The sequence below is a fragment of the Lepidochelys kempii genome, chromosome 3 (assembly GCF_965140265.1).
Source record: "Lepidochelys kempii isolate rLepKem1 chromosome 3, rLepKem1.hap2, whole genome shotgun sequence".
Lineage (NCBI taxonomy): Eukaryota > Metazoa > Chordata > Testudines > Cheloniidae > Lepidochelys > Lepidochelys kempii.
The window spans coordinates 159,405,380-159,433,054 of NC_133258.1; the positions used below are offsets into that span (position 1 = coordinate 159,405,380).

Consider the following 27,675-nt stretch of genomic DNA (forward strand, 5'->3'; position numbering starts at 1 on the left):
GAACACTGGAACAATGCAGAATGGCTAACCGTTCCAAACGCAGAGAGAACTCAGAACTTTGCTCTATCCACCCAATTTTATGCACATTGTTTTAGGGTTTTTTTTTTTAAATAAAAAAGAGCATTCAATAAGTAATAAGTGATGTTAAAAATTCTGCATACTGTAAATGTTTGTGAGGTAATTTAACCACAAGATGGCAGTTGGACTCAACAGTTTTCGGTATATAGGCTCTCACTGCAAGGGTAGAAATGGTCAGAAAATGGGAGGGAGGGGATGTAAAATGTTTCTTGCCAAACCCAAAAAGTTTTGTTTTCAGCTGAAAAGTTTTTGATTTTTTTTTCAGTGAAAAGCTGAAAGTTGCGATGGGGAGGAGACATGTTTGTGAAAATTGTCACAAATCAAAACCCAATTTTCTGTCAAAAACTAGTTTGACAGAAAATTTTCAACCTACCCAACAGGTTAAAAAAACAACAACAGTGAAATGTGACTGTGATGCAAGCAAGCAGGACACCAGGCAAATACAATCCATGGACAACGCGAGAGAGGTTACCTCTTCGGCTCCTGTAACGGAGTATGCGTGGCCTTTGACCAGCTTCTGAGAAGTGACTGCCTCGGTCTCGGCAGCACTTGTGATCTGGAAACACAGAGCAATTCAGTGGTGCTTATTAGCTGCTTGCAAGTCTGAGGATACAACAAACTACAGCTTTTATAAAGCTCCCTTAGAGCAAGAGTTTAGCTGCTGCACAGGGGTACTGGAAGGATCAATTGGGTGTTTGAACAGAGCTCTGAAACCAGCCAGTGTCCATGTGTCCCAGGGTGCTCTGGTAGTGGATGCAATCTAAACTCAGCTCTGTGCCATACAGCTGGCATCTAACGGACATTCTCCTTGAGCTCTGGAAGAGCTTCTGCTTTGGTAGCAGGATAGGAGTTTACTTCCTGATGTGCCCATGAAGTTCCCAGTGGCCACAGGTGCGCATAGGACACACATAAAGGCCTAAGTGGCCACCGACTTGCTACAGTATCACAATTCATGGTAAATAGCATGAACATCACAGATACACATTTTAGTGCAATGCTGTGTGAGTAGCTCAGGTTTTTAAGAGTAGCATTCGGACCCCTGATTATTGAGATGGCAGAGCTAGAAGAACCAAGGAGACAAGAGCTTGCCCATTGTGCATCTTGCTGCACATTGAACATTCATCCTCACTCAACAGCTGTCTAAATCTGTATACAAGCTGTAAAGTCTTAAATGGAGCAGGCTGCAAATCCACCATTTTTTATTTTTAAGGTACGTTATCTAGTGTGCACCAAAGGAGCTGTGAACTCAGGACTCCTGGGTTCTTATCCATGCTCTGCCACCAATTTGCTGGTAATCTTGGGCATGTTGTTTAGCATCAGTTTTACCCTCTGTAAAATGGGTATAAAACTTCCCTACCTTGCAGGGGTGTTCTGAGGTTGAACTAATTAAAATATTTATAAAACCATTTTGTGCTTCTCTAACACCTTTCAACAAAGGAGCTCAGTATTTTTAGTCTCTCTCTTCCCAGCTAGGAGATTTGAAAACCTGGATCATTCTGGGGTAGAAAACCAGATGTCAGATGCTTATCAAACTGCATGCTAGAAAAACAGGACCTAGAAAATGCAGGGAAATCCTGAGTAGGGAAGTGCACTGTGCTTAGCAAACTATTTTTCCCATTGTGAAGTTCCTCTCTCTTGTAGCTCTTCGATTTAACTCAAATTTGGAGGAAATATTTCAGTTTATGTTGTGAATGGAGGTTTTTAAACTACTTACCCTCCCACTAAAAAGAAATAAGATCTATGATCCCTAGGAGAGTTGACTATCCCGTACTGACAATACTTAGCAAGCATACAGTGCTTAATATCATCTGAACTTCAATCTATGGTACTAACGATACATTTTTGGCTTAAAGTGCCTGTCTTTAGGGCTTTTTCTTTTCCTGGTCTATTTCCTTTAGACATTCTTTGCTTTGTGTTAATTAGGGGGTATGTTCAAATGTTTTTGAAGTACTAAAGCTCTTTTTTTTGTTTATATACAGATAAAGTACACACCATGATGACTGAGATTTTGGCAGTGGGCCTATTCTGTTAGGGCCATTTAAAAGACTGCCAATGTATCTAGCTTCCCTGTTTCAGCCTGAATTTCATGCAACCCTTGGGAACAATTTCTGCAGCAATAAGGTAAAGATATTACTGCAATGCTAGTGGCCTGCAGTCCCAACTCTGCAGAAATCGTTGTGAGCAGCAATATGCTGGGATCCCTGCCTAAGTATTCTGAGATTCCTTCTTTCCCAAAATCCAGAGCCAGGAATAACTTCCTGCCAAACCAGTGGGATTTATTTAACCCATCTAGGTCTCTGATGCACAGTGGAAAGCAAGGATGTGGTACACAATGCCATTAAATCCAACTCCCACGTAATCTGGGCATATCAGAAGTGTTAATAAATTATCCTTCTAAAAAAAGATCTCTGGCTCTTATATGCCACTAAATCGCTGATCAGTAATGGCTGAATTTTTCATATTCTGTGATCTGACCCCACAGAGGATTATGTTGCCCCTAATACTCCTGTGTCAAATTCTCTAGCCATGAAATAGAGGACAGCTGGCCTCCCTGAGCTAGCAGCATGAGTAGAAAATCCCAAGGGTTGTGTGGTAACTGAGCACAGCACTATGCTGATTGCTTCCTATCTACTCCTGCTGCAAGGGATATCAACAGTCTGGTAGAGAGCTGGACTGACTTACATCAATAGAGCATCCGAGGAGGGAGCCTTTTAGAAGAGCTTTCTGGATGATTTTGAACAGGTTGGGTGGTGCCTTTTGCAGCTCATACCACTCTGCAATTCCACCGGTGAAATCTTCAAAGCCTTCAGTGGTGGATCCTCCAGAGAGAGCCTCGTATGACCCATTCACCCTGCACAAAGGACATGTACTGTTTCAACCTTCTCTCTGAGGCAGCTCTTCACCTAGTATATAAATACCATAGCTAAGAAGAAGTCAATGGAGCTCCACTGATTTCAATTTAGCTATGACCATTTATACCAGCTGAGGATCTATCCTCTCCATCTATGTCTTTCCTACCTCTTCAGGGCAGAAAAGCCACACGTAGGAACTAACATGCTGTACGTCAGGAATATGGGTTGATATGCCCAAACATGCAATGACAAATGCTCAAGACTGTATGTAATCAAGCACATGCGCCCTCTGCCCCCAGGTTCAATACAGAAATTAGACCTCGGACTCCTTTATACCTCAGCTGGTATAAGTCAGCATAGTTCCATTGAAGTCAAGTATCTGGCCCTGTACATTCAGAATAAGATTCCCACTATTAGATGCAAGAGTTCCTTCCTGTCCTTCCTGAGACTGGAACGTCAGACTTGGGTGTCCTTACCATGAATCAGAGGTTTGCACACACTGAACTGGAATAACATGAGCTCCCCAGAGGTCAGCTGGGTAATAAGGCAGTGCGACTGGTATTCAGTCATGACCTTCTTGGGACACGTGTAATGTTTCTTCCACAACCTGGACTACCAGAGATTAAGTACAGAGAAAACGTTTCGCCCCAGAAGAAACCACAAACATTAGCCTTTTCAGCTACAGCCTGTAGCATCTGTCTCAAACCCACATTATACAATCAGCTGAAGCAGTCAGTGATATGTACCCTAGAAGACTAATTAGACTGACACTACCTCCACATAGTTCCAGATAAAGGACAGATACTCCACCAGATATTAGCTTAGGCATGAGGAGGTCAAAAGGTGAAGCAGAAAGGAAGAAGTTTCCTTTGATTTTAAAAATTGACCCTTTACTTACTTGGCATAGGCTTTCTCCAGCAAAGCACTCCAAAACTCACTCCCCTCTGCTGAGTGAACGAAGAGCAGCTCCCCGTTTTTGGTGGGCAGCCTGTCGTCAACAACAACATCCACCCACTCCCCATACTGCCAGAACTGAAAGAGAGAATGAAAAGGACCTAGTTGCTGCTGATTGCCAAGTGCATGGGTTACATAGCCATGCTCTGGACAGAACCTTCACAGCTGATTTTCGTTTCCGTGCATGTCCTCTCTTGCATTCTCTTCTATTCTCCTTGGTTTTGTCTCCCTGTTCGCTGCCTGGCTGCTCATTAAACATTTTTCTTGAGCTTTTAGTTCATTGTAAGTCTTGCATGGATTTTTGTGTGCTTTGAACATGTAAAGTATATATTGTTATGTGGCTCACTATATGGCACAATACCAGCTGTACTGTGGGCTTTAGGGTTATTTGATTAGTTCTGCTTGCTTAGTTTGCTGCAGAGATGGATAGACTGGTCTGGATGCATTTCAGAGTCAAGCAGATCCTTCATTCGAGCCTCAACCTGAACCAGGATGGGACTTTTCTGAAGTTCAAAAAGCTCTGGATAACTCACGCAACTGGGCTCTCTCGGGGGAAACAAATGTCAGTGCCAAACCAGGGTACAAGAAACGGCTCTCCTCATGTTTCTGGATCCATGGATAGGAGGAAGTTCTGGAAAGTTTGTTCTTATCAGATTAGCGCCCCACATTGCAAACTGAAGGGCCCCTAACTCCAGTTTTACACCCGTGAGATTCCATTGACTTCCCTGGAGTTACTCCAGATTTACAGCAGTGTAGGAGAGAAAAGAATAAGCCCCCAGGAAAGGTCAGGGGTCGGGTAAGCATGACCTTTCAGGTGTCTTGTGAAAAACTGACTTGCTTTAATCTTTTGAAGTTTGTTTGCCACAAGTTTGTGCTTCTCTGCCATAGACATCAAGTGATACCTTGGTTACCCCAGACAGTGTTAACTCAGGTTGTATTACTGCTTGGGTTATGATAAGCAGTGAAAGGGCTGTTGGCTGAATATTTAGAACCACCTGCTTAGAAACATGGTACTGACTCAGCCAGCATTCCACCCCATCACAATGTTGCTTGGGAAACTTCCCATAAGAAGCTGGGTCTGCTAAGGCCTTTACCCCTAGCGTGAGGAAATCGAAATTCCTCTGAAACTCTCTAGCTGGTCACCTAATGCTAATGATCTTGGCTGGAAGTACCTCCTTCAGTTTAACTTCCCCAGACAGATAATGGTTTCCGTATCCAGGATCAGTCTGGCAGGGATCCTTGGAAGAATCCTGCCTTATTCTGAGATGCTTCACTTCTCTGTTCTGGAGTGAGAGTGGAGGGAATGGTCCTTTGTGGGGACTACACAGTGGATCTGGACAACAAACACTACAGGACTGGAATGAAACCCACACTCCAGTCTGACAGACCACCACTGATCTTTGAGAGACACAGTAACCAAAATATGCCTTTTCAGTTCTTTGGCTGGTGTAAATTGGTGCAGCTCCATTAACTTCAATGGAACTATACCAATTTACACGAGGTGATCCGACCCACCATGTTCCTCACGTTCTGTCAGTATTTGACTCTTTAGCAAAAGGCAGAAGTCAGGTACCTGGAAGTGGAAGATTCCTGCATATTTGTCTTGGAAGCTCTGATCTTTGGGAACAACTCTGGCCAGAATCTCTTCATTCAGGGTGAGAGACGCAATGGCGGCCAGCAGCCAGCAGTCACCTGTGAACACACCAGAAAGTATTAGCCCTTAGTTCTCGTACTGTGAAGGAATTTCTATATGTCTGAGAATAGGGACAGGGAAGGATTTCACCTCTGCTTCATGTTATGCTTCTACTATTCTCGGAGCTCAGGGACTTGACGTAACTGATCAGACCTTCAAGGCTATAACCAGGTGGTCAAGTCCTGGGTCTGACAGAAAATCTTGTTTTGTTTCTTAATGAATGGAAGTGTAGCTATAGTGATGACGGGGGTGATAAATAACCAACATGCATGGCCCCTCTCAATGCGCTTGACAAACTTTACACATAATTGCAAACTTTCTGCACTAACATCACTTGACCCATCACTGAAATGCAGCCGTGACGCTGGCAAACCAGGTGCTAGCTCTTGCCAAGGCTTTAGGCCTCAACCAAGCACTGACAAATTTACTGCTGGAAGCCAGTCTTTCACATCTGTGTGCTGGTATGGTTCAGACGGGTACTGAACTTCTAACAACGTGCTTAGACTTCTACCAACAACTAGTGTTTAGACTTCAGTGCATGCAGCAATTTACAAGCATTTCATAATTTCACTTGTAATGTCTTTATCACACGCTATAAGGTAATATTTAAGTTTTTGCTTTATAACTGTAAAAAATGTTTGCTCTGAAAGGGTCAGCCTGTCACTCCTGCCTGATGGACAAGAGCTGATCCCTTCTACCAAAACTAAATGGGCCATTGTGAGACATCGTAATACACAACTTTGTTAATTGCCCCTACGCAGCCATGAAGATGCTACGTGCAAAAGGGCTCATCCCATCAGCTTGAATTCTGGAAGAAGGAACTCGAGATAGCGAACAAGAAATTTTTTAATCTTCTGCTGTTGGACTCTCATGGCTGCAGGTAGGAAACAAGCAGAGATCTCCAGGGTCAACCTGGGTTAGCCCTAAGAGACATTCAGTGCTGACAGATTACTATAACTCTGTCACCTTTCAGAACCATAGACTGTAACTCATTTGTGCATATGTTTGCCTGCTTTAATCTGTAAATAACTCTCCATTTCTTTTTCCTAGTTAATAAATCCTTAATTAGTTTATTATAGGATTGGCTACAAGCATTATCTTTGGTGTGAGATTGGGGGTACCAGTTGACCTGAGGTAAGTGACTGGTCTCTTGGAACCGGAAGCAACTTGAATCTTCTGTGATCTTTGATGGATAGCAACCAACTATCTCTAAGTCCAGCTTGCCTGGGTGACAAGATACACTGGAATGCCCAGGGGAACTCTCCGTGATTCCATAGTCACACTGTTAGAGTGCTTCAGGAGTTCACATTTGTTACTGGGTTGGTGAAGTATAATTAGAGAACATTCAATCAGTTTGGGGTGTCTGCCCTGCTTTTTGACAGTCTTCCCCAAGGTTGGCACCCACAGTTACAAACCACTCCAGACAGCGTGACGGTAATCACCACTGCGGTAGAAGACAGCAGCCTTTACAAAACATGAAGTGACTTTGATTCTGATGAAAGATTCTGGACTGCCAGCCCTGGCGCGTGAAGTCCTCTGTCAAACCACAGCACAGGTAGCATCACTGCAAATTTCTGCATCCTCTGCCCTGCCAATGTGCCTCAATCCTGAGCTGGGCACACACCTTTGAGGGGTGGGGGTGGCGGGTAATTTACAGCCAATGGCCCATTCAATTCTACGCCTGTCCGCTGAGATTGTCAGTTGTGGGCCGCCTTTAAACAGCACCCAGATGTACATTACACAACAAATTTGGTGTGGCTTGGCCCATCCTTGATAAAACAAACATTAGTGATGAATGAAACCAGCTTTAATATGTGCATTTAAAAAGAAGATTCAGTTAAGACTGGGATCACTACCGCCCTGTGTCCTTCCACTGCAAAGATAATGCTAGTTAACCTTGCTGAGTCAGCAGGACGATTTCTTGGCTTCTCCAGGCCTGCAGGGCTCTCTCTCCTTTCAGTACATTAGATGCCTGACCCATTCAGGAATGAAGAGCCTCCTTCCCTGTTCAATCTAAGCCACCACTTTTGCCTCTAGGCATAACTGAGAAATAAGCATAATTGTAGGCTATTTCCATGCAAATGCTGCATTGTATCCAAGAAGAGGTGGAAATGGGCTGTCTGTGATGTTTCATGTTCTCTATGTATATAAATCTCCCCACTGTATTTTCCACTGAATGCATCCGATGAAGTGAGCTGTAGCTCACGAAAGCTTATGCTCAAATATATTGGTTAGTCTCTAAGGTGCCACAAGTCCTCCTTTTCTTTTTGCGAATACAGACTAACACGGCTGCTACTCTGAAACTTAACACTGTTGTCTACAATGGACCATGGATGCCTTTTCAGCTGTTCCTGGAAGAAATGCAGAACCGCAGTGTGGGCTCAATTAGTTTGAAAGTAGTTGGCTCTGTATCCCTTTGAATAGTTTGTTCTGAACCCCGTAGTGGGGCTCACTGCCTCCTGTGTTTGTGGGTACTTACTAAATACTGTTTTTAGGGACTCAGTTTGTGCCCAGATTTCTTCTTTGTTTGTTTGTTCTGTAAAAGGCAAAAGATACCACAAGCTCCACCACGTGAATGCATTTAATGTATTTTACAGAAAATGAGCCGTTCTGCGCTTATTTACAAATTAGGGAACGGAGTGACATGGGGAGGAAGAAAGCATGGTGCCTCTAGGCACGTGCAGCAGCTCCAAGGATGTTCCTCATTCGTAGGGCCAGTACTTGCCTAGGCAAGCAGAGGATATGTTTCCCTGTCCACTCCTCTCCAGTTCATGAGCGACTGCAGATTTGCTCTTGCAGAGACATACTCTAGGGACTGACGCTCTCACAAATTCCCATATACAGCATCCTCCTAAATGATATTTATAAACCAAGGTCCTTCAATCTCCCAACCTTTCTTATTTGTCTCTGTGGAAATTCACTGAAGCCCTCCTGATCCAGCCCAAAGTTCCAGCCTCCGAGACTTGCCACCCACAAGTCAGAAAAGGTCTGAAGGCCAGCCCTGTTTCTTAGTGCGGTAAGCCCTTCTGCCCTCTCTGGGACGAAGCCAACGTACACTCTGGCTGCAGGCTGGAGCCTCACATTCAGTACCGGCAATGTACTTTTCCGACAGACAGACAGAAAAACATGCCTTCGCGGAGGGGAGGGAGAGGAGACTGACTCCATACACACAGCAAATTATCTATTTTTGTAGTTACTCTAGGAAATAACAAACATGAGTTCAGTAGTGAAAGATCACCTTTATGTGCAATCTCAGACCCTTTGAGCAGCATGTTAATGAGGTGACTAGTGCTTTTAAAGAGCCTCAGGATCTCAAAGAGCTGAGTTCCAGGGTATGCTCCTTTGACTGCACTTTTCCAACTGATTTTTTACTCCTGTAGCCTACAAGGGAAGGCTCTGCTGATTAGAGCAGGAAGCTAAGAGTTAGGACTCCTGGGTTCCATTCCCATTTCTGCCATTGCCTTGCTTTATGACCTTGGGTAAGACACTTAATCTCTATGCCTCAGTTTCCCCCATCTCTAAAATAAGTCATGCTCCTCCTCTCCCTGTGTACCCCAAATATAGAAGAGAGCCTTGAGATGAGGTGTTGGAGAGCAAAAGGGCTGTTGGGGATTGTGGGGTCCAAGACTCATGGCAAGAGGGGGCTGGATGGAGCAGCAGTTAACCAATGGCTGTCAGACGGCCAGCTGTCACCACTGGAAGGAAGATCAAAGACTTGTGAAGGGGATGAAGAGAAGGGTTCAGCTGGGTGCCTGGGAGGAAGTCTGGGGTGGGGTCATTTAGCCTTAATCCACCACTGAGTGCTGCCACAAGTTTAATGCCTGCAGCACAAACACCATCCTTTTGAGAAGTACGGGGACCTTGTAACTCCCTCGCACCCCCTCTGTTCTGTAGTTTTTCTCTGTCAACAGATCACAGTGACTGGATTTATCTCTCAGTACATCTCAAAGAAGAGCTGGAAGCGGTGGATTTTTACAATAATTTGCAGGCTTGAGTCCCTCTTCCTTTTCCCATTTCCTATACCAAATGGCATGAAACGTAAATAAACCTTAGCCGAGCTCCAATGGCCAGCTCTGTTGCTGTAAAGGAGTCCCTACTAGCTGGGATGTTATTTTTCCAGACAAAGACCAAGCACACACTTCCAGTTGGAATGACTCTAGCTGTAGATTAAAGTACAATGACAGAGAGCAGAAGTCAATTTCCCAGGAGAGAGCATAGTCCACGTCTCCTCTGTAAGATGCTTCATCAGTTCTGCCTCACAAAATGCCAGCTGCCCTTGCAGACTCCTTAAAAATGTAAAGATGAAGTACAGGGGAAGTCATCATAGGAACAGAGCTCCGTTCACTCATTTTGGAATGCCACAGTGCTCAGGAAATGGGCAGAGGATATGGACACAAGGCATTTGGGGTGTGAAATACATTCTTAACAGGCTATTTACATGTCTTATAGTGATAGACTCAAAGAGCTCAATCCGTTTAGCTTAACAAAGAGAAGGCTAAGGGGTGACTTGATTACCCTCTATAACACGGGTGGGAAAAGTAAGGCCCACAAGCTGCACCACATGCTTGGTCCCGCTCTGGTGCTCCGGCTGGGGTGCTGGGTCAGGGGCTGGACCAGCAGCTCAGTCCCGCTCCGGCCAGGGCACTGGGTCGAGGCTGGACCAGCAGCTCAGCCCTGCTCCTGCCGGGGTGCTGGGTTGGGGCTGCATGACGCGGCTCCCGGAAGCTGTGGCATGGCCCCGCTCTGGCTCCTACATGCTCCAATGGGAGCTGCAGGGACGGTGCTTGCGAACGGGGCACCGTGCAGAGCCTCCTGGCCGCACCTCCATGTAGTAGCCGGAGAAGGGACATACCACTGCTTCCGGGAGGTAAGCGCCGCTCAGAGTCCACAACCCCTGAGCCTCCCCCCATGCCCCAATCCCCTTCCCCAGCCCTGGTCCCTCTCCTGCTTTCCGAATCCCTCGATCCCAGCCTGGAGCACCCTCCTGCACCCCAACCCTCTCATCCCTAGCACCACCGCAGAGCCCGCACCCCCAGCTGGAACCTGCACCCCTTCCCCAGCTCTGACCCCACTCTCGCCCTCCGAACCCCTCGGTTCCAGCCCGGAGCACCCTCCTATACCCCAAACTCCTCATCCGCAGCCCCACCCCAGAGCCCACACCCCAATCCCAATTTTGTGAGCATTCATGGCCCACCATACAATTTCTATTCCCTGATGTGGCCCTCTGGCCAAAAAGTTTGCCCACCCCTGGTCTGTAAGTACTTATATAGGGAGCAAATATTTAATAATGAGTCTTCAATCTAGGAGAGAAAGGTATAACAAGATCCAATGGCTGGAAGCTGAAGCGAGACAAATTTAGACTGGAAATAAGGTGTAATCTTTTAATGGTGAAAATAATTAAGCATTGGAACAACTTTACAAGGGTCATGGGGGATTCTCTATCATTGACCATTTTTAAATCAAGCTTGGATGCTTTTCTAAAAGCTCTGCTCTAGGAATTATTTTGAGGATGTTCTCTAGCCTGTGCTAAACAGGAGGTCAGACTAGATCAGGGGTGGGCAAACTTTTTGGCCTGAGGGCCACATCGGGGTTCCGAAACTGTATGGAGGGCCGGGTAGGTAAGGCTGTGCCTCCCCAAACAGCCTGACCCCCTCCCCCTATCGGCCCCCTCCCACTTCCCACCCCCGACTGCCCCCCTCAGAACCTCTGACCCATCCAACCCCTCCTGCTCCTTGTCCCCTGACTGCCCCCTCCTGGGACCCCCCTGCCCCTAACCACCCCACTGGGACCCCACCCCCTATCCAATCCCCCCTCTTTCCTGTCCCCTGACTGCCCCGACCCCTATCCACACCCCCGGTCCCCTGACAGGCCCCCTGCGACTCCCACACCTATCCAAGCGCCCCTGACCATGCCCCCCCCCAGAACCTCCGCCCCATCAAACCGCCCCTGCTCCCTGTCCCCTGACTGCCCCCTGGAATCCCCTGCCCCTTATCCAACCCCCCCATTCCCTGCCCCCTTACCATGCTGTTCAGAGCATCAGGTCTGGAAGCCATAAGTAGCACATTCCTGTGGGAAGCAATTTAATACACTACACCTGTCGGCTCTCACAGCTGCGCTGTCCGGCAGGAGCTCGCAGCCCCGCCGCCCAGAGTGCTGGTGGCACAGTGAGCTGAGGCTGCAGGGGAGGGGCCGGGGGCTAGCCTCCCCAGCCAGGAGCTCAAGGGCCAGGCAGGACAGTCCCACGGGCCAGATGTTGTTATGGTGGATCATATTAAAGAAGTTCTGTATTAAAATCACAAATTAGTTTGATTCCCCATAGTTTAAATTCGAGGGTATTACTAATTAAGAGGTCTCTTGGTTTTTGGTCTCTTATTTTTACTGTTTCTCTCCCCCTCTGTGTGAAACTTGCAAGCTGCTAATTGTGTTAGTACATCCTAAAACAGAGTCTGTTCTCAAAGCAATACTCTGTAACAACAACTACACACACACAGAGAGACTCAAAGCAATACTTTGTAACAACAGAAACAGCACACAGAGACTCCCCGCCCTTTCGTTGTATTCATTTTGCTTTGTTAACAATTGTGATTAAAATAGAGATAGAGGATGTATGTGGACGGATGCTTGGTGTGGATAATAACTGAATGATCAGGGAGGTGCCAGCCTAAGAATCCAGTGTCCATCGTCTGAAGACGGCATCAAGTGGAAACAACCAGAGGACCCCCAGAGGGCAGACTGAAATCCACCCAACAGCTTCAAGGATGGGAGAATCAAAGAACAAGATAACATCTGGGAGCAGGGAGCCACCAGGAATGTGCCATCTGCTGATTGATTCAGCAACAGCATGATGAACCAATTCCCATAGGCTGGCATAGGAATAAATTCCTATAAAAATGGACTCTAGAAACTGAGAATTTTGGGGTCTGATTCTGCAAACCAACTTCCAGGAGCATCAGATGGGCATCTGACAAGGTCCTGCTCCCTCCTCATGTCCAGGCCACCTGGCCAGTGGCTTGGCACAAGCAACTCTAAGGCTGGTAACTATGATGACAACCTTGCAGAACTTTGTGCATGTGTGTATGAATGAATGTGTGAATAAATATGAAATGGAATGGAATGTTATAGCTATAACTAACTGCTTACTATGATTCTTTCTGTATTCACAATAAATGTGGCATTTTGCCTTATTCCCTTTAATAAGATCCTGCTGATTTTATTTTATTGGTATAACAATGTGGCTCGCGGGCCGTAGTTTGCCCACTTCTGGACTAGATGATCACAATGGTCCTTTCTGGCCTTGGATGAGTTTGCAATTAGTTACAAACTCCTCTGTCCCCTGCTGCCTGGGTTATTCAGAACCTCAAAATGATCCTATTTGTGGAGGGAAAGGTTGCAGGGCCCCTTGCAACCAGCCCTCTAGGCTAATGAATGCAGAGGCCTCATGCTCTCCCATACACAGCCTGTCTGTACAGAAGTGCCATTGTTCTTCTGTTTTTCTACCAAGGAATCCCCAAACAAACAGTCACGCGCTCCGCTTGGGTTCAGATGCACGTGGAAAGGAATCCCCAGAAATTCTTTCCACACTGAGGATCTTGTTTTTACACAAGTTCTTCTTTCTTAATCCTTGAACTGAGAGGGTTTTGGTCACTGGCTCATTCTGTCTCCACCAAGGACAATTAAAGAAGTTATTGGCCCAGAGGAAAGGGAAAGGAGGTTTAAGGAAGATCAGAGCTCTTCCTAAAATCCTGGAGCCACTGACAGGTATAGTTTGTCTGGTATTTTGGTTAAGATGCTCCACCGCATATCATTATCATATACAATAAAGAGTGATAAATGGTTTCCTACTAGCCATAAAAATAGTAACAAAGGCTGCGAGCACGAGTATGCTGGTAGGATATGGTGGTGATGGGCAGGGCCGCCGACCAAAGGGGGCAATTGCCCAGGGGCCTGGGTGATTTAAAAGGGCCTGGGGGCAGTGCAGTGGAGCTAAGGCAGGCTTCCTGCCCACCCTCGTTCTGCACCACTCCCAGAAGCGGCTGACAAGCCCTGCAGCCCCTGGGGAGGGGGTCTCCACGCACTGCTCCCTCCCTGAGTGCCAACTCCACAGTTCCCATTGGCCAGGAACTGCAGCCAATGGGAGCTGTTGGGGCAGTGTCTGCAGGCAACGGCATGCAGAGACCTCCTGGCCCCCCTGCCTAGGAGCCGCTGCCAGAGGGGCGTGCTGGTCGCTTTTGGGAGCTGCTTGAGGTAAGCACTGCACCCCAACCCCCTGCCACAGCCTAGAGCCCACACCCTGCACCCAAGTCCCTCCCAGAGCCCAACCCAACATCCCCTCCCACAGCCAAACTCCCTCCCAGAGCCCGCACCCTGCACCCCAACCCCCTGACCCAGCCTAGAGACCACACCCCAGACCCAAACTCCCTCCCAGAGTCTGCACCCCTCCTACACCCAAACTTCTTCCCAGAGCCTGCACCCCTCACCCCCTCCCGCACCCAGGCTCCCTCTCAGAGCCCTCATCCATCATCCCCTCCTGCACCCAAACTTCCTCTAATCAGGAAAGAGATCTTGGAGTCATTGTGGATAGTTTTCTGACGACATCTATGCAGTGTGCAGCAGCAGTCAAAAAAGCAAACAGGATGTTAGGAATCATTAAAAAAGGGATAGAGAATAAGATGGAGTATATCTTATTGCCCTTATATAAATCCATGGTATATCCACATCTTGAATACTGCATACAGATGTGGTCTCCTCATCTTAAATAAGATATACTGGCATTAGAAAAGGTTCAGAGAAGGGCAACTAAAATGATTAGGGGTTTGGAATGGGTCCCATAAGAGGAGAGATTAAAGAGGCTAGGAGTTTTCAGCATGGAAAAGAGGAGACTAAGGGGAGATATGATAGAGGTATATAAAGTCATGAGTGGTGTGAAGAAAGTGAATAAGGAAAAGTTATTTACTTGGCCCCTAGTTCTTATATCATGGGAACACCAAATGCAATTAATGGGCAGCAGGTTTAAAACAAATAAAAGGAAGTTCTTCTTCACATAGCACCCAGTCAACCTGTGGAACTCCTTGCCTGAGGAGGTTGTGAAGGCTAGGACTATAACAGGGTTTAAAAGAGAACTAGATAAATTCATGGAGGTTAAGTCCATTAATGGTTATTAGCCAGGATGGGTAAGGAATGGTGTCCCTAGCCTCTGTTTGTCAGAGGGTGGAGATGGATGGCAGGAGAGAGATCACTTGATCATTATCCGTTAGGTTCACTCCCTCTGGGGCACCTGGCATTGGCCACTGTCGGCAGACAAGATACTGGGCTGGATGGACCTTTGGTCTGACCCAGTAGGGCCATTCTTATCTTCTTATGTTCCTCCCAGAGCCTGCACTCTGCACTCCAACCCCCTGCCCCAGCCTGGTGAAAGTGAGTGAAGGTGGGGGAGAGCAAGCAACAGGGGGATGGGGGATGGATTGAGCAGGGGACAGGGCCTCAGAGAAGGGACAGGACAGGGGCATGGTCTCAGGAAAGGGGCGGGGCAGGGGGTAGGACAAGGGTCTTTGGGTTTGCACGATTAGGCAGTTGGCAACCCTACCAGGCGGGCATATGAAAGCCCTGGCTGTGCCGGAAGAGCACGCCCAGCATCACAGCCAGCAGCTTGCTGGGCACCAGCCAGCACAGGCGCAGAATCTCCCAAATATCAGGTGGACCAAGTCCGCGCGGGCGTGGCTTGTGCATGCATGGGGGCCCATTGACTATTCTGCCCTGGGGCCCGGAATTGCTGTCGGTGGGCCTGGTGATCAGGGGGCGGATGAGATCATGTCTCTCTTGATGGACAGAGTCCAGCAAAATTAAGAGCCTGATGCATATGCCCAGCTAACAGCTTTATTCCTTTAGGGTCTTTTGCTTTCGGCACTGAAGGAACGTCCTGGGTTCCATCCCTGCTAATGGCTATGTCTGTATGGGACAAGAGTTTATTACAGCTGAGCTGTACTGCAGAGATTTCTGAGCACATTTTGAATCAAAAAAGAGCTCTCTGGTCTGGCCACCCCACCTCCTCCTCCTCCCCCCTCCTGTGCATTTGGAGACACAGGAAGGAATAGCTCCAGCTGAAACTCCCCTTCTGAATGTAGAAACATTAAAAAAAAAAAAAAAAAAAGCACAGTAGCCAAAGTCATGTGTTTTAATTCCTTCCTTTTGGGCTTTGGCTCCGTTGTTCCCTCACGCTGGGATGGGTCATCTTCACTGCAGTATGCCGGGGCTTTCCCCCCTTGTTTGTAGTGCAAAGCACTGAAAGCAACACTTAGACAAAGCAAACATCCCAGCCTTGTGGAATTCAGAGCTTTCACTTCCCCATGCCCAGTGCAACTCTGTCCTGTTTTGGCAGTGACTGAAGGGCAATGCCTGGCTAACAACCAGCGTGAACTGCGCTGACTGTTTAGTTCCTGTGGACTGATCTGCAAATCGCACACACCCACCATTACATTAATTGGGCCCAGCCATCTCCATAGAGAGTCCAGACACTGAATGGGTCCTGGAGACTCAACCGCCTCATGCTCAGGGTTAAGGCATATGTGTGGGAGCTGCATGCAGAGAAGATTTCAGCCTCCAGGGTTCTTAGTCGGCCAGACACCTTTTACCAGACTTAGTTCACAGCTAATGGCCATGTGCCAAGAGTGAGATCAGCCTGAATAAGAAGAAGAGTTCAGGGGCTGCCAGGAGTGTGTGTAGTGCCTGGTTGGGGAGGCAGATAAAGCTGTCGGTCTCTGAGAGTGGAGTACAACAAGACACCGAGCAGAGCTACAGCTGGTCCCCTTGCCTGTGCTCTGTGGGCTGGGTGGGACAGCTGGAGGCAGGTTCTACACTCCTAGCTTGTGGAGGTTCAGGTCAGGAGGCACTTTTTCCTCGTGATTGCTCAACCCACAATGCAAATACAAGAGCCTGGGGGTGAGCTCACTCTAACCATAACAATACTGTAAACTTCTCTGAGTCTGTCTGTTGTAATGTATGCTGCCTTCTTTCCTGGGCTTGCGGGGGTTGGATCTGACATAACTTGGAGCCTGTACCCATGGATCCTCTCTATGGGGGCTTCTCAGGCTCCAGAGGTGTAAACCAGACACACAACATTCTCCCTTTTCCCACCCCAAAATCCAGGAAGTGAAGGGTAGCAGGAGCCTTTGACGGTTTCCATGTGTGGAAGGGATGTGAGCACTGGGACCACCTTGAGTAGAAGATTGTTACTGTTCAGGTCCCACTACTCCAGCGGTTACTGGAAATTTAGCCCACTAAGTCATAGTAAATTGAAGGCTGTACAAGTAAAGAGCCTGGTGATGGAATACGGAGTTTTAGCCATGTGTGAGGAAACACTGCTCCATCACCCTTGGACTCCAGGGACTGGCATCTTTTACAAGCTTAGCTATCTGACAGGTTTGGATAGAGATTGTCCTTGGGCAGAGACAGGAGTGCCAAGCCCAAGGCGTGACAGAGACTTTGTGTGAGAAGAACAGACTGTCTAATAAACCTCTAGGAAAGGAGTGGCAGGTTACAGAAATCCCACTGTGATTCCACCAGAATTAACCCCACATCTGTCTAGGCATGCTATGCATAGAGCGTCCTCTGCGATAAGTACGAGGAATCCATTATTTTTGTCACTGTATTTCCTGTATAAATGGCTCAGTGTTCCTCATCCTATCTTTACCTATCTCTTGGTGCATTAACTTAGATTATAGTCATAAGTGTTAGAAATATTAATATACCTCACTAGTGACTGATTATTCATTAATAATTATAAGAGTTTAGCTACTCTTCCATAAAATATAGAGAGATGAGGGGGTCAGCACTCCCCCATGAGTCATTTGCAGAGGTTCAGTGGAAGTATGTATTTAAACTACCCTCTAAGGCAGGGGAGGGCAAACTAGAGCCCGCGGGCCAGATCCGGCCCATCAGGGCTTTCAATCTGGGCCACAATCTGGGCCAGCGGGCCTAAAGCGGCACCTGGGGGACGAAGTGGGGGGGCAGAGGGCTCCGTGTGCTGCCCTCGCCTGCAGGCACCGCCTCCCACAGCTCCTATTGGACAGGAACAGGGAACCATGGCCAATGGGAGCTTCGGGGATGGTACCAGCCAGCGAGGGCAGTGCGCAATGGAGACACCTGCCCCACCAGAAGCCACTGTCAGACATGCTGGCCGCTTCCGGGAGTGGCATGGGGCCAGGGCAGGGAACCTGCCTTAGCCCTGCTGTGTGCCGCTGCCCCCTCGGAGCCACTCAAGGTAAGCCGCACTGGGCTGGAGCCCACACCCCGAAACCCTTCTGTACCCCAACCCCCTGCCGCACTCCACACCCTCTCCTGTACCTCAACCCCCTGCCCTGAGCCCTCAACCCCCTGCCACACCCCTCCTGCACCCCAACCCCCTGCCCTGAGCCCCCTGCTGCACACTGCACCCCAATCCCTTGCCCTGAGTCCCTTCCTGAAACCCTCACCCCTTCCTGCACACTGCACCCCCTCCCACATCCCCTCACGCATCCCAACCCCTTGCCCCAGCCCTACATTCATGGCCCTGCATACAATTTCCCCATCCAGATGTGGCCCTCAGGCCAAAAAGTTTACCCACCCCTGTTCTAAAGAAATGCAAATATGTCGTCACAGCTGGTATTGGCTAGAAGGAAGCAGCTGTGATAATCCAGTGGTAATTATCTGCCATGGGATCTCAAGAAGCCTGGACTGGGAGCATTTATTGGGTAAACAAAGATGCAGACAGAGGGGTATTGGGTGGGGCAGTGCTGGTACCTGGCAATGGTAGTCAGGAAGCCCCACTGTTGCAGTAGCATGTGACTTCTGACTGACTTGATCCTATCATCCTAAATGTCTTCACTCTGTACACCAGGGATAAGAGTGAGGGCCCGCTACCCACCGGCCTGGCACATGCCTCTGTAATGCTAATGGCTCAGTGTGAACGTGAAGGCTGCTAGTGCCTTTGTGATTTTGAGCCCAAGGTTGTAAGAAATTGCATGTGTGTGCAAGAGGCTCAGACCAAGAAGACACACAAGGTAGGATTACTGTTAGCAGAGAGAAAAGGAGTACTTGTGGCACCTTAGAGACTAACCAATTTATTTGAGCATGCTATTACCAGCAGGACAGTGGGATGGGAGGAGGTATTGTTTCATATTCTCTGTGTGTATATAAAGTCTGCTGCAGTTTCCACAGTATGCATCCGATGAAGTGAGCTGTAGCTCATGAAAGCTCATGCTCAAATAAATTGGTTAGTCTCTAAGGTGCCACAAGTACTCCTTTTCTTTTTGCGAATACAGACTAACACGGCTGTTACTCTGAAACCTGTTAGCAGAGAGTGAAGTTACTGTGACAGAGAGGCCCTTTGCAAAGAAAAGGGGACCCTCTGTCAAACAACTCATCTGAGGTCTGACAAACTCACTACACCAAATACATGTCTTGTAGCGTATTTATCCATAAGAGGTAACATGTAAGGTATCTACAGAGAGCTCACAATGTAGCGAGACTCATTGTGAGACGTATGTATGAATAATATTTAAGGAATAATGTAACTATATTGAAAGTATGCTTTATGATCTTGGAGTAAAAATGAGATCATGGGATAATTCCAGCAGGAGGGAGTTGCCACCCCTTCCTTGTTAGCCAATGATATAATACAAGGCTTAATTGTCTAGCATTGCTGCATCCCAAAACTAACCATGGAAAACCATCAGAGACAACTGCAAACAACGGAAACCACTTGGAGGTAAAAAAGGAACATTACAACAACAGGTTTCAGAATAGCAGCCGTGTTAGTCTGTATTCGCAAAAAGAAAAGGAGGACTTGTGGCACCTTAGAGACTAACCAATTTATCTGAGCATAAGCTTTCGTGAGCTACAGCTCACTTCATCAGATGATCCGATGAAGTGAGCTGTAGCTCACGAAAGCTTATGCTCAAATAAATCTGTTAGTTTCTAAGGTGCCACAAGTACTCCTTTTCTTATTACAACAGACAGGGGATCGCCCTGTCTATGAATAGAGACAAAACATTTTTCAGGATAACAGAAGTCCGGGAGAAGTGCAACTTGTGGAACGGACATGTTTTTTGTGAAAATCTGGATTCTGGTTTCTGTGAAGCTCTGCAACAGACTGAACTTTGCAGGGGAAACCTACTTTATTAGAGAGAAAAGGTAACTATTAATAAGTGTAGGCCCTAGTTTGCATTTTCTGATTTTTGTTTTGTAGTGTAACCATTTGTTTTTGCCACTCTCTGCTGTTTTTAGTTGAATCTCTATTCTTTCTTGCAGTAAAAGAAGAGGAGGGTTATTTAAGTGCTGTACATTTTACAGGGACAGAGCTTTAAGGTAAAACTGGTAAACTGGGCACACTGATCCTTTGGGGGCAGAGGATCTCGGATTTCTGTGAGTACTGGTGTCAGGGGCTAAACATCACAGGGGAATGCTTCAAGGGTCTCAGGGACTGGAGTGCACCCACTGTTAACCTGCAAGGCATGGACAGGGCTGGCATAGTCCAGAAAAGAGTGCCTGAAAGGCTGGTAGTGTTAGGCAGCTGACACCCAGCTACCACCAGAAAGACTCCCTCACGTTGCAGGCAAGAGGTAACAAGGTGACTCTCAGTCCTGGGAGTCTGCGATGTATTCGTTTCATGGTCATTCTTTCAGCCTATAGATTGGAACAGTGGCTGTTGCTCCTTGTGTACTCTACATGCACCCTATTGGCCACCGCACCCCTCCATAACCCCAGCCCCACAGAGCATTTAATTAAGATGCCTGGTGTGAACCCTCTGCACTTGGTTCAAACAAGGCACCTTAATTAGTCACTGAGAATGACTGTTGCTGCAAATACTGCTCCCTTGTGAATTCACTAAGCCCTTTTAAAATATTGGCCGATGGGTCCATACACAAGTTTGAGCATTCTGACTCCTGGTGTATGTAACCTTTTGATTTACCCCCAATACTCACTGCACCTAGCACGTATGCTCCTGAACATACTGGCATGTGGCAGACCAGGAGTTGCAGGGTGGGATTCACTGTGGCAAATGGGATAATTCCAAGGACTTTCCATCCCATGCTAGGGTCAAAAATCAATCAATCAACCAAGCCCAGGATGCAGCTGATCAAGTGAAGATAGTCCACTCACTTGTAGCCTCCATGTGACACACTTTATAGTCACAGTGGTGAACTGCATTATGATATCTAATGTTTTACTCTTCTTCCCCCAGGGGGGCTTTCCATCAGAAGCATCTAGCAGACATGCTTATTACTTAGAGTACAGTGACTAATTTTTTTGATAAGGCATTACATTTTCCAGGTTTTAATTTGTCTGAGTGAGTGAGAGGAATGGATGAGTTACTCACAACACAGTAAACCCATCATAGGAAAACACGCATCTAATTTTGTGACTTCACCCTATCTGATTTTTGTTATATTTTTCAAGCTTTTTTTCTAGGGAGGCGCCATTTATGTCTATACACAGATGAGAGATACCGTGCTGTGTATGCTCCAGTGTTGTGATACCATGGTGACTTCCTTTTGAAAAAAATTGTAAAGAATGAATAAGCATCCTCTATGCAATGGCCATTGTTTCCTTTCTTCTGCCACAATGAGTCACTACATCCCATTTGATGGGTTTTTTTAGCCAAATACCATAGCTGAGTAATGTTCGATCTGATGTTGCTGAACTAAATACAATTGTCGCCAGAACTGTAAGAATTGTGGAATAATAATAATAATTAATAATAAAAGCACCTCTCCTGAAAAATTAAACCCTAAAGGGGAGATATTTGGTGCTTTTGAGAACCTAATGCATTATATATTTTACATTGTAATGAACGGCTACAGTGTGTGTGTGTGTGTGTGTGTATCACAGTCCTGTACTGGATAAAATTAGAACGATTCAACAATACACTCTATACTGTGAGCAAATAAGAGAGATGCTCCTTAAGTTTAAGAGGTAGGATCTTGTGGTTTTGGTGTTCTCTATCCCTGCTGTAACGGTGACTTTCTAGATGGTCATGACGTGCAGCGTCATCATAACTGTGACGCCATAGGTGGCCAGAGGTTTGTCACAATGTAAGTAGGGTTTCTGATTTTCAGGACTCTTACAGAAATTGTGCCTTACTTATTATTAGTAGGAAGTCACTCTGATTGCCACCACGTATCACAGCTTCCTTTCTTAAATGAACCAAAACCCAGTTTCCTCATTAGTGCAAAAATTGTAACCATAACTTGAAAACAGCAGCAGTAGGATCTGAAATGAACAATGTAGGGTGTCTTGCCTCCACATCGTTCTGATGAAAAGCAACCTTTAATGCTTTTGGCCTTTAATTGCTTGCCAATTCCAACTGAAAAAACAATAGTGAAAACACAACTGCAAATATTGGGAACGTTCGTCCCTTTGTTTGTATTTTGTACTAAACAATTATTCTTGGAGTTTTCCCTTCAGTTAGTTGCATTTATCACTTTAAACTGAAATCAAAAAAGTGTTCTCTATAGATAAGTGTATTACAGCTGAGTAAAGCAGTGGGGTGGGAACCAGTGGGAAAGATGTTCCTGCACTTTTGACCTCACATACACTGGACTTGTGCGGTCATGCCAGATGGAGGGCGCCTTTTATACAGAAACATGCTGGGGGCTGGGAGGGGAAGGAATCACACCTGTCAGGGCAGAGTTCCTGCACACACACACAAAAAAATATCAAGACTACATTACACCCCATAGCCGCATCATCTACTCCCTCATTAATCAGTTTCTTTCTCCTGCAGCATTGCCTGTATCCACATTCTTCCCCTGCTGCCAGCACCTGCCTGACACTACAAGCCAGTGCAGTACTGCAGTCTGGCCTAGAGGCTCTCCTCTGGTGAGTTCAGCCCTAGCAGTGCTAACTGCCTGGGGTGGGAGCACAGAGGGGCTGGAGTAGATTACTGAGATTTTTCACTGCAGGATTTAGATCCCTCCCTGGAATAGCCACTCCCTACACTTTCACCTTGCTCCGTGGTTCACCTTGAACTTTTTACTCCTGGAACCGGTTGGACCTGTAGTTGCATAAGCTCAGTGGCAGGCAGCTCAGGAATGAGCCAGTAATAGACATATCTATCAGGAGGGATGGATATACATGCCCTTCTGTTAGTTTTAGCTTAATACCAGCTTGTTCAGAGATATGGTATATGTGCTCGTGGCTTTGTTTTCTCTGTACTGCACCTTTTAAATTTCTCAGGAGCCTACCTGTGTGCAGGGCCAGCTGCCATTCTGAGATTTGACTTTTGTTCTTTCTTGTTTTGTTGTTCTCCTTTAACTTAAAATTAGTCAGTCATTCAGACTGAAGAAAATCTGACAATTCCAAACAAGTGACCAAAGGAAAGAGAGGCCAAGATCTTTAAAAAGAGATACTGTCTCGCCATAGATGGTCTAACCACAGGCAGACCGTGGATCAGGCTGCTTTAAATCAATCTGTATTTCCTCTGAAGCACAAAGAACATGCCAGTCATGGCAGACTGCACAGTGTGCTTGAGGGATGAGACCACAACATTTAGTGATTTGATTGACTGAAGCAGAGGCAGCAAGGGATGATGTAACAGGAGACAAGAGTGGAGAAGGAGGAGCAGAGTTGTTAAGGGCCTAGAAGGTGAGGACAAGAAGCTTGAACTTTATGCAGTTCAACAGGGAGTCAGAGGAGGGTCTCAGATGTACGTGTGTGAGAGTGACGTGATCATCACAACAGACAAGAAAGGTGATCTTGGCAGCATGGAGGTGATGCAGGTGTTAGGGCAGCCAAACAGAAGGAATTAAAGCTTTCCAGCGCAAGGATCATCTTTTTGTTCTGTGTTTCTACAGTGCTGAGCACAATGGGATCCTAGTCAATAACTGGGGCTCCTAGGTGCTAAGGCAATACACATAATAAATAACACAGCAGTCATGACTGGAGTTGCGATGCTGGATGAGAGTGTTGACTGGACAGAAAGAAAAGGATGGATTTTAGACATATTGTGGAGGAAGAAATGTCAAGATGAGACCATACTAGGCCACCACACCCCTGAGCCCCAAACTGATAGTGTTTTAAAAATCAAAATGGGTCAATACACCAGAAGGTCCATCATGAGGTGGTTCCCAAGGGAATGCTCAGAAATGCTCCTTTACCCAATGAAACTGCATATAACATTTCCTTCCTCACTGATTTTTTTTTTTTTTTAAACTGCAGGACTAGTGCACTCTGCACAGTTGTTTGTTAATTTAAAAAAAAACCAAAACACCCCACTGCACATTGCAGAGAGGATGAGAGAACAAACCACACATGACAGCTATTAGTCACATCACTTAAGGCACTACTGAAAGATGCTCAGCCGCTACAGTGATGAAGGTGGTATTAGAACCTATACAGAATAGAAAATTAACCGTAGTATGTGATACAGCAGGGCCAGATGGCAGCAGGATAGTCATCCATGCGAAGTATAAGGGCCCCAGGATGATCAGAGCCTGTGGACTGAGGAGAGGTTACTACAGGTTAATTAGAGCACCTGGAGCCAATTAAGGACCTGCCAGAGACCTAATAAAAACCCCTGCTTCAGTGAGAAGGGAGGAGAAGAGCTGATTGTAGTTTAGAGGAGCACTGTTATGACCAGAGTAGCAGGGGAGGGAAACATTGCTGGAGCAGAGGGACTGCCCAGTGGGAGAGAGGGTAAGAAGCCCGAGAAGCTGAAGGGGCAGAATGGGAGGTAGCCTAGGGGAAAGAACTATAGCTCCAAGTGCTCAGCTGCTCTCCCTAAGGCCCCTGGGTTGGGACCTGGAGTAGAGGGCAGGCCTGGGTCCCTTCCCCACTCCCCTTCCCTCCCCCACCAGGGCACTAGCAGAGCTGTCAACAATAGAGGCAGCACCCTGACCCATCACATGAAGGAGAAACACAGGACCCCACCAGAATAGCATTTGCCACTTGTCACAAATATTATTATTAATTCAGACAGTGATGCTGCATACAATGGACAAAGAAAACAGAATCCAATCTGGAGGAGCTTTCAGCGAAGGTCAGATAAAACGTGGTCATCAACAATACAAGGGGAGATGGCAAAAGGCAAAGGGGTGGAAACTGGAGAGAGAACTAAACAGTTATTTAAGAGTCTAACATGAAACACTAACGGTGTGGAACTTGGACAGCATGTTAAGATACCACAACCGAAAATCAAACAGGTGATCTCTGTCTTACCCAAGGCTCCTTGGCAGATATCTGTGCGGGTGGCACCTCCAACAATAAACTGGGGATTAGAACACAGCTCCTGGAATGAAATACATAAAGTACTTAATAAATAGACAGACATGGGATAGGCAGTGTACTTAAGATGCCGGAGATCCCAAGTCTGTTCCTTACTGACCATCTTAGTTTCTGTACATTTGCAGCCATGGTGTGTTACGATTAAGGCTGTGTGTTGGTCACAGAAGTCACTTTCTGTGACTTCTGCAGTGGCCAGCAGCAGTTTGGGGGTGTGGGTGGGGGTTCAGAGCTGGGGCAGGGGTTTGGGGTGCATGGTGGTGCTTTCCTTCGGGGGGGGGCAGGTGGGAGGCTACTACCATCATGTCCCTGCAGCTCCTAGGCGAAGTGGCCAGGAGGGCTCCCTGCAGGCACCACCCCCACGGTTAACAGCCAATGGGAGCTGCAGAAATGGCACTGTGACAGGACCAGAGCACGGAGCTCCCCTGGCCGCCCCTCCCCCTAGGAGCTGCAGAAACATGCCAGTCAGAGCTGTGTAGGGAGGCTACCAGTCCTGCCAACACCCCCCGCCCCAGCACTGGTCCCAGGCCGTGCACCGCCTCCCACCCAGCACCCACGGCCCGCCCCTACAGAGTGCCCGCAGTCCCTGGCCCAAGTTTTAGTTAGGGGTATTTTTAGTAAAAGTCATGGACAGGTCACAGGCCATGAATTTTCATTTACTGCCCATAACCTATCCATGACTTTTATTAAAAATACCTGTGACTAAAACGGAGCCCTAGTTATGATTGCCCCCTCCATTGCAAAGCATATCAAAACCATTACATAAAGAGGATACCGTCGTGTCAAGAATGGAGAAGGGCAGGGGGCGTCTGGTGTACTAACACAGCCAGGGCTGGCTCTAGGATTTTTGCTGCCCCAAACAAAAAAATTTTGGGCTGCCCCCCATCCCAGCCCTGGGTTCCCCCCCACCAGTGCCCTCCCTGCACTGCACCCCCCTGCTGCCCCAGACTTGGGCTCTCACCCCCCACACCCGCAGCCCCCTGCTGCCCCAGTCCTGGGCTCTCACTCCTCCACCTCACCCGCAGCCCCCTACTGCCCCAGCCCTGGGCTCTCACCCTCCCACCCCACCCGCACCCCCTGCCACCCCAACCCTGGGTCACTGGTAACTCACTCCCAGGGCGGGTGGTCAGCATCCCGTTCATGACATTGGCAGGGGCAGAGGCTGCATCCACTCGACTCCTTCCTGGCACCCAGGGGACCCTGACTCCGCCCACTCACCTCTCGCCTCCAGCCCGTCCGGGTCAGGGTCAGGATAAGCAATGGGGCTCCCGGGCTATGCCTCAGCCCAGGGTCCCTCCAGCCAGGGCTTCTGCCTCCAGGACCGGCCAGGAATCGGGAGGGCAGAGCCAGGTGGATCGCCCCGGCAGGGCACTGAGGAGCTGGGGCAGGGCAGCCCCAGAGGGAGCAGCCAGCAGGGAGCAGAGCCCCAGAGAGCGGGACGCAGGCCCCGCATGGCAGCGCCTTGGGCACCGGTCCCCTCTATGGCCCCACTGCTGCTCCTGGCCGCCCTGCTGCGGCCCCTGGGCGGCTCAGGCCACTTCGCCCAGCCCCGGCTGCTGCGCTGGGGGACGGCCACCCTGCGTCACTTCATAGCTATTTAGGTCAAAAGGGACCATTATGATCATCTAGTCTGACCTCCTGCACAACACAGGCCACAGAATTTCACCCACCACTCCTGCGAAAAATCTCTTACCCCAGCCCAAGTGTCCCACCCTCCACATGTCGGAGCCCGCCGGCAGCGCAAACCATAGCAGTCCCAGGGCAACCCCCACGCCGCTGCTGCTGGACCCCAGTCCCGGGGCCAGCTTTGGCCACTCGCTGTGGCTCTTCCACCTGGTCTTCGGCAGCAGCTTGGGGGCTGGGACAGCATCTACCTGGGTGAGCGCTGGCAGGGCCGGCCCTGAAGTGGGGGGGGGGGGAAAAGGATGGCCTGAATGCCGCCCCTACAGATGTGTCGCCCCAAGCACCTGCTTGCTTTGCTGGTGCCTAGAGCTGGCCCTGGTAACACAGCACAACAATGGGGAAGGGAAATCATGGCCAAGGAAAACCAGGGCAAATATCTGTTTTTACAACAGGCACAATTTCAGGCTTATACATACAAGATTTTAATGCCTAATCTTTGAAGGACCCTGAGACAATTAATTGCGAGGAACCCATATCTGCTTTGGAAGGATTAACAGCTGAGAGGACTCTGCTGGGATCTGAATGGGTGCTTGGAAATTGCATAGTAAGCACGAGCTCCTTTAAGTTGCCAGGGATGAAGGCTGAGTGGCACATTGTATAGAACAGCCTCCATGTCTCAGACAACTCATCCCTGTGCTAAGAAAAGCAGCTTTCTGCAGTGACCGATCGCAATGGTACCCAAAGCTAACATACTTGTCTGCAGAGGGTGGTGTAGGCTCTAAGGCAAAACATAAGCAGAGAAAACTTTGTACAGTGTTGGCCACCCCACAGTGGGTTCCCTGAGTAAACAGAGGCTTGGAGACCAGCCCCTTCATAAAATAGCATATTGATTGGGCTCTAGTTGTTTGGCTCTTACCCCTGAAGGATTTTTCCATTTGTTCTTGGACCTGTTTCAATGCTCCTTGGGAGCACTTTGAGCCAAATTCTTCCCTAATGAGTTCCTAATACACCAAGGATGAATGTGGCCCTGTGCAAAGAAGCTTTATTCAGCTGTACCTCTACAAAAGATAGGCACTAAACAAAGTGGTAAGGGATGCTAGACAGCTGGCAGGAAAATATAACCTCCCTGTAACAGTCAGAGTAGAGGAAAGGGTATATGGAGAGGGCAGGGGGAAGGGGTGTGTAAATAGGGACATTAAAGTGGGAAAGACTATCACAGAG

The 27,675-nt window shown here is 47.8% G+C and overlaps 1 protein-coding gene across 1 annotated transcript in view; it reads right to left on the reverse strand.

The window, feature by feature from the left end:
• Positions 1-27,675, reverse strand: part of CAPN2 (calpain 2) — a 55,466-nt gene that overhangs the window by 25,807 nt on the left and 1,984 nt on the right. Inside the window, exons 2-6 of the mRNA XM_073338767.1 lie at positions 24,769-24,838; positions 5,458-5,576; positions 3,829-3,962; positions 2,761-2,929; positions 551-634 (exon numbers count right to left, since the gene is read on the reverse strand). Coding sequence (XP_073194868.1) covers positions 551-634; positions 2,761-2,929; positions 3,829-3,962; positions 5,458-5,576; positions 24,769-24,838 — 576 coding nt within the window. The remainder of the gene's footprint in view (positions 1-550; positions 635-2,760; positions 2,930-3,828; positions 3,963-5,457; positions 5,577-24,768; positions 24,839-27,675) is intronic.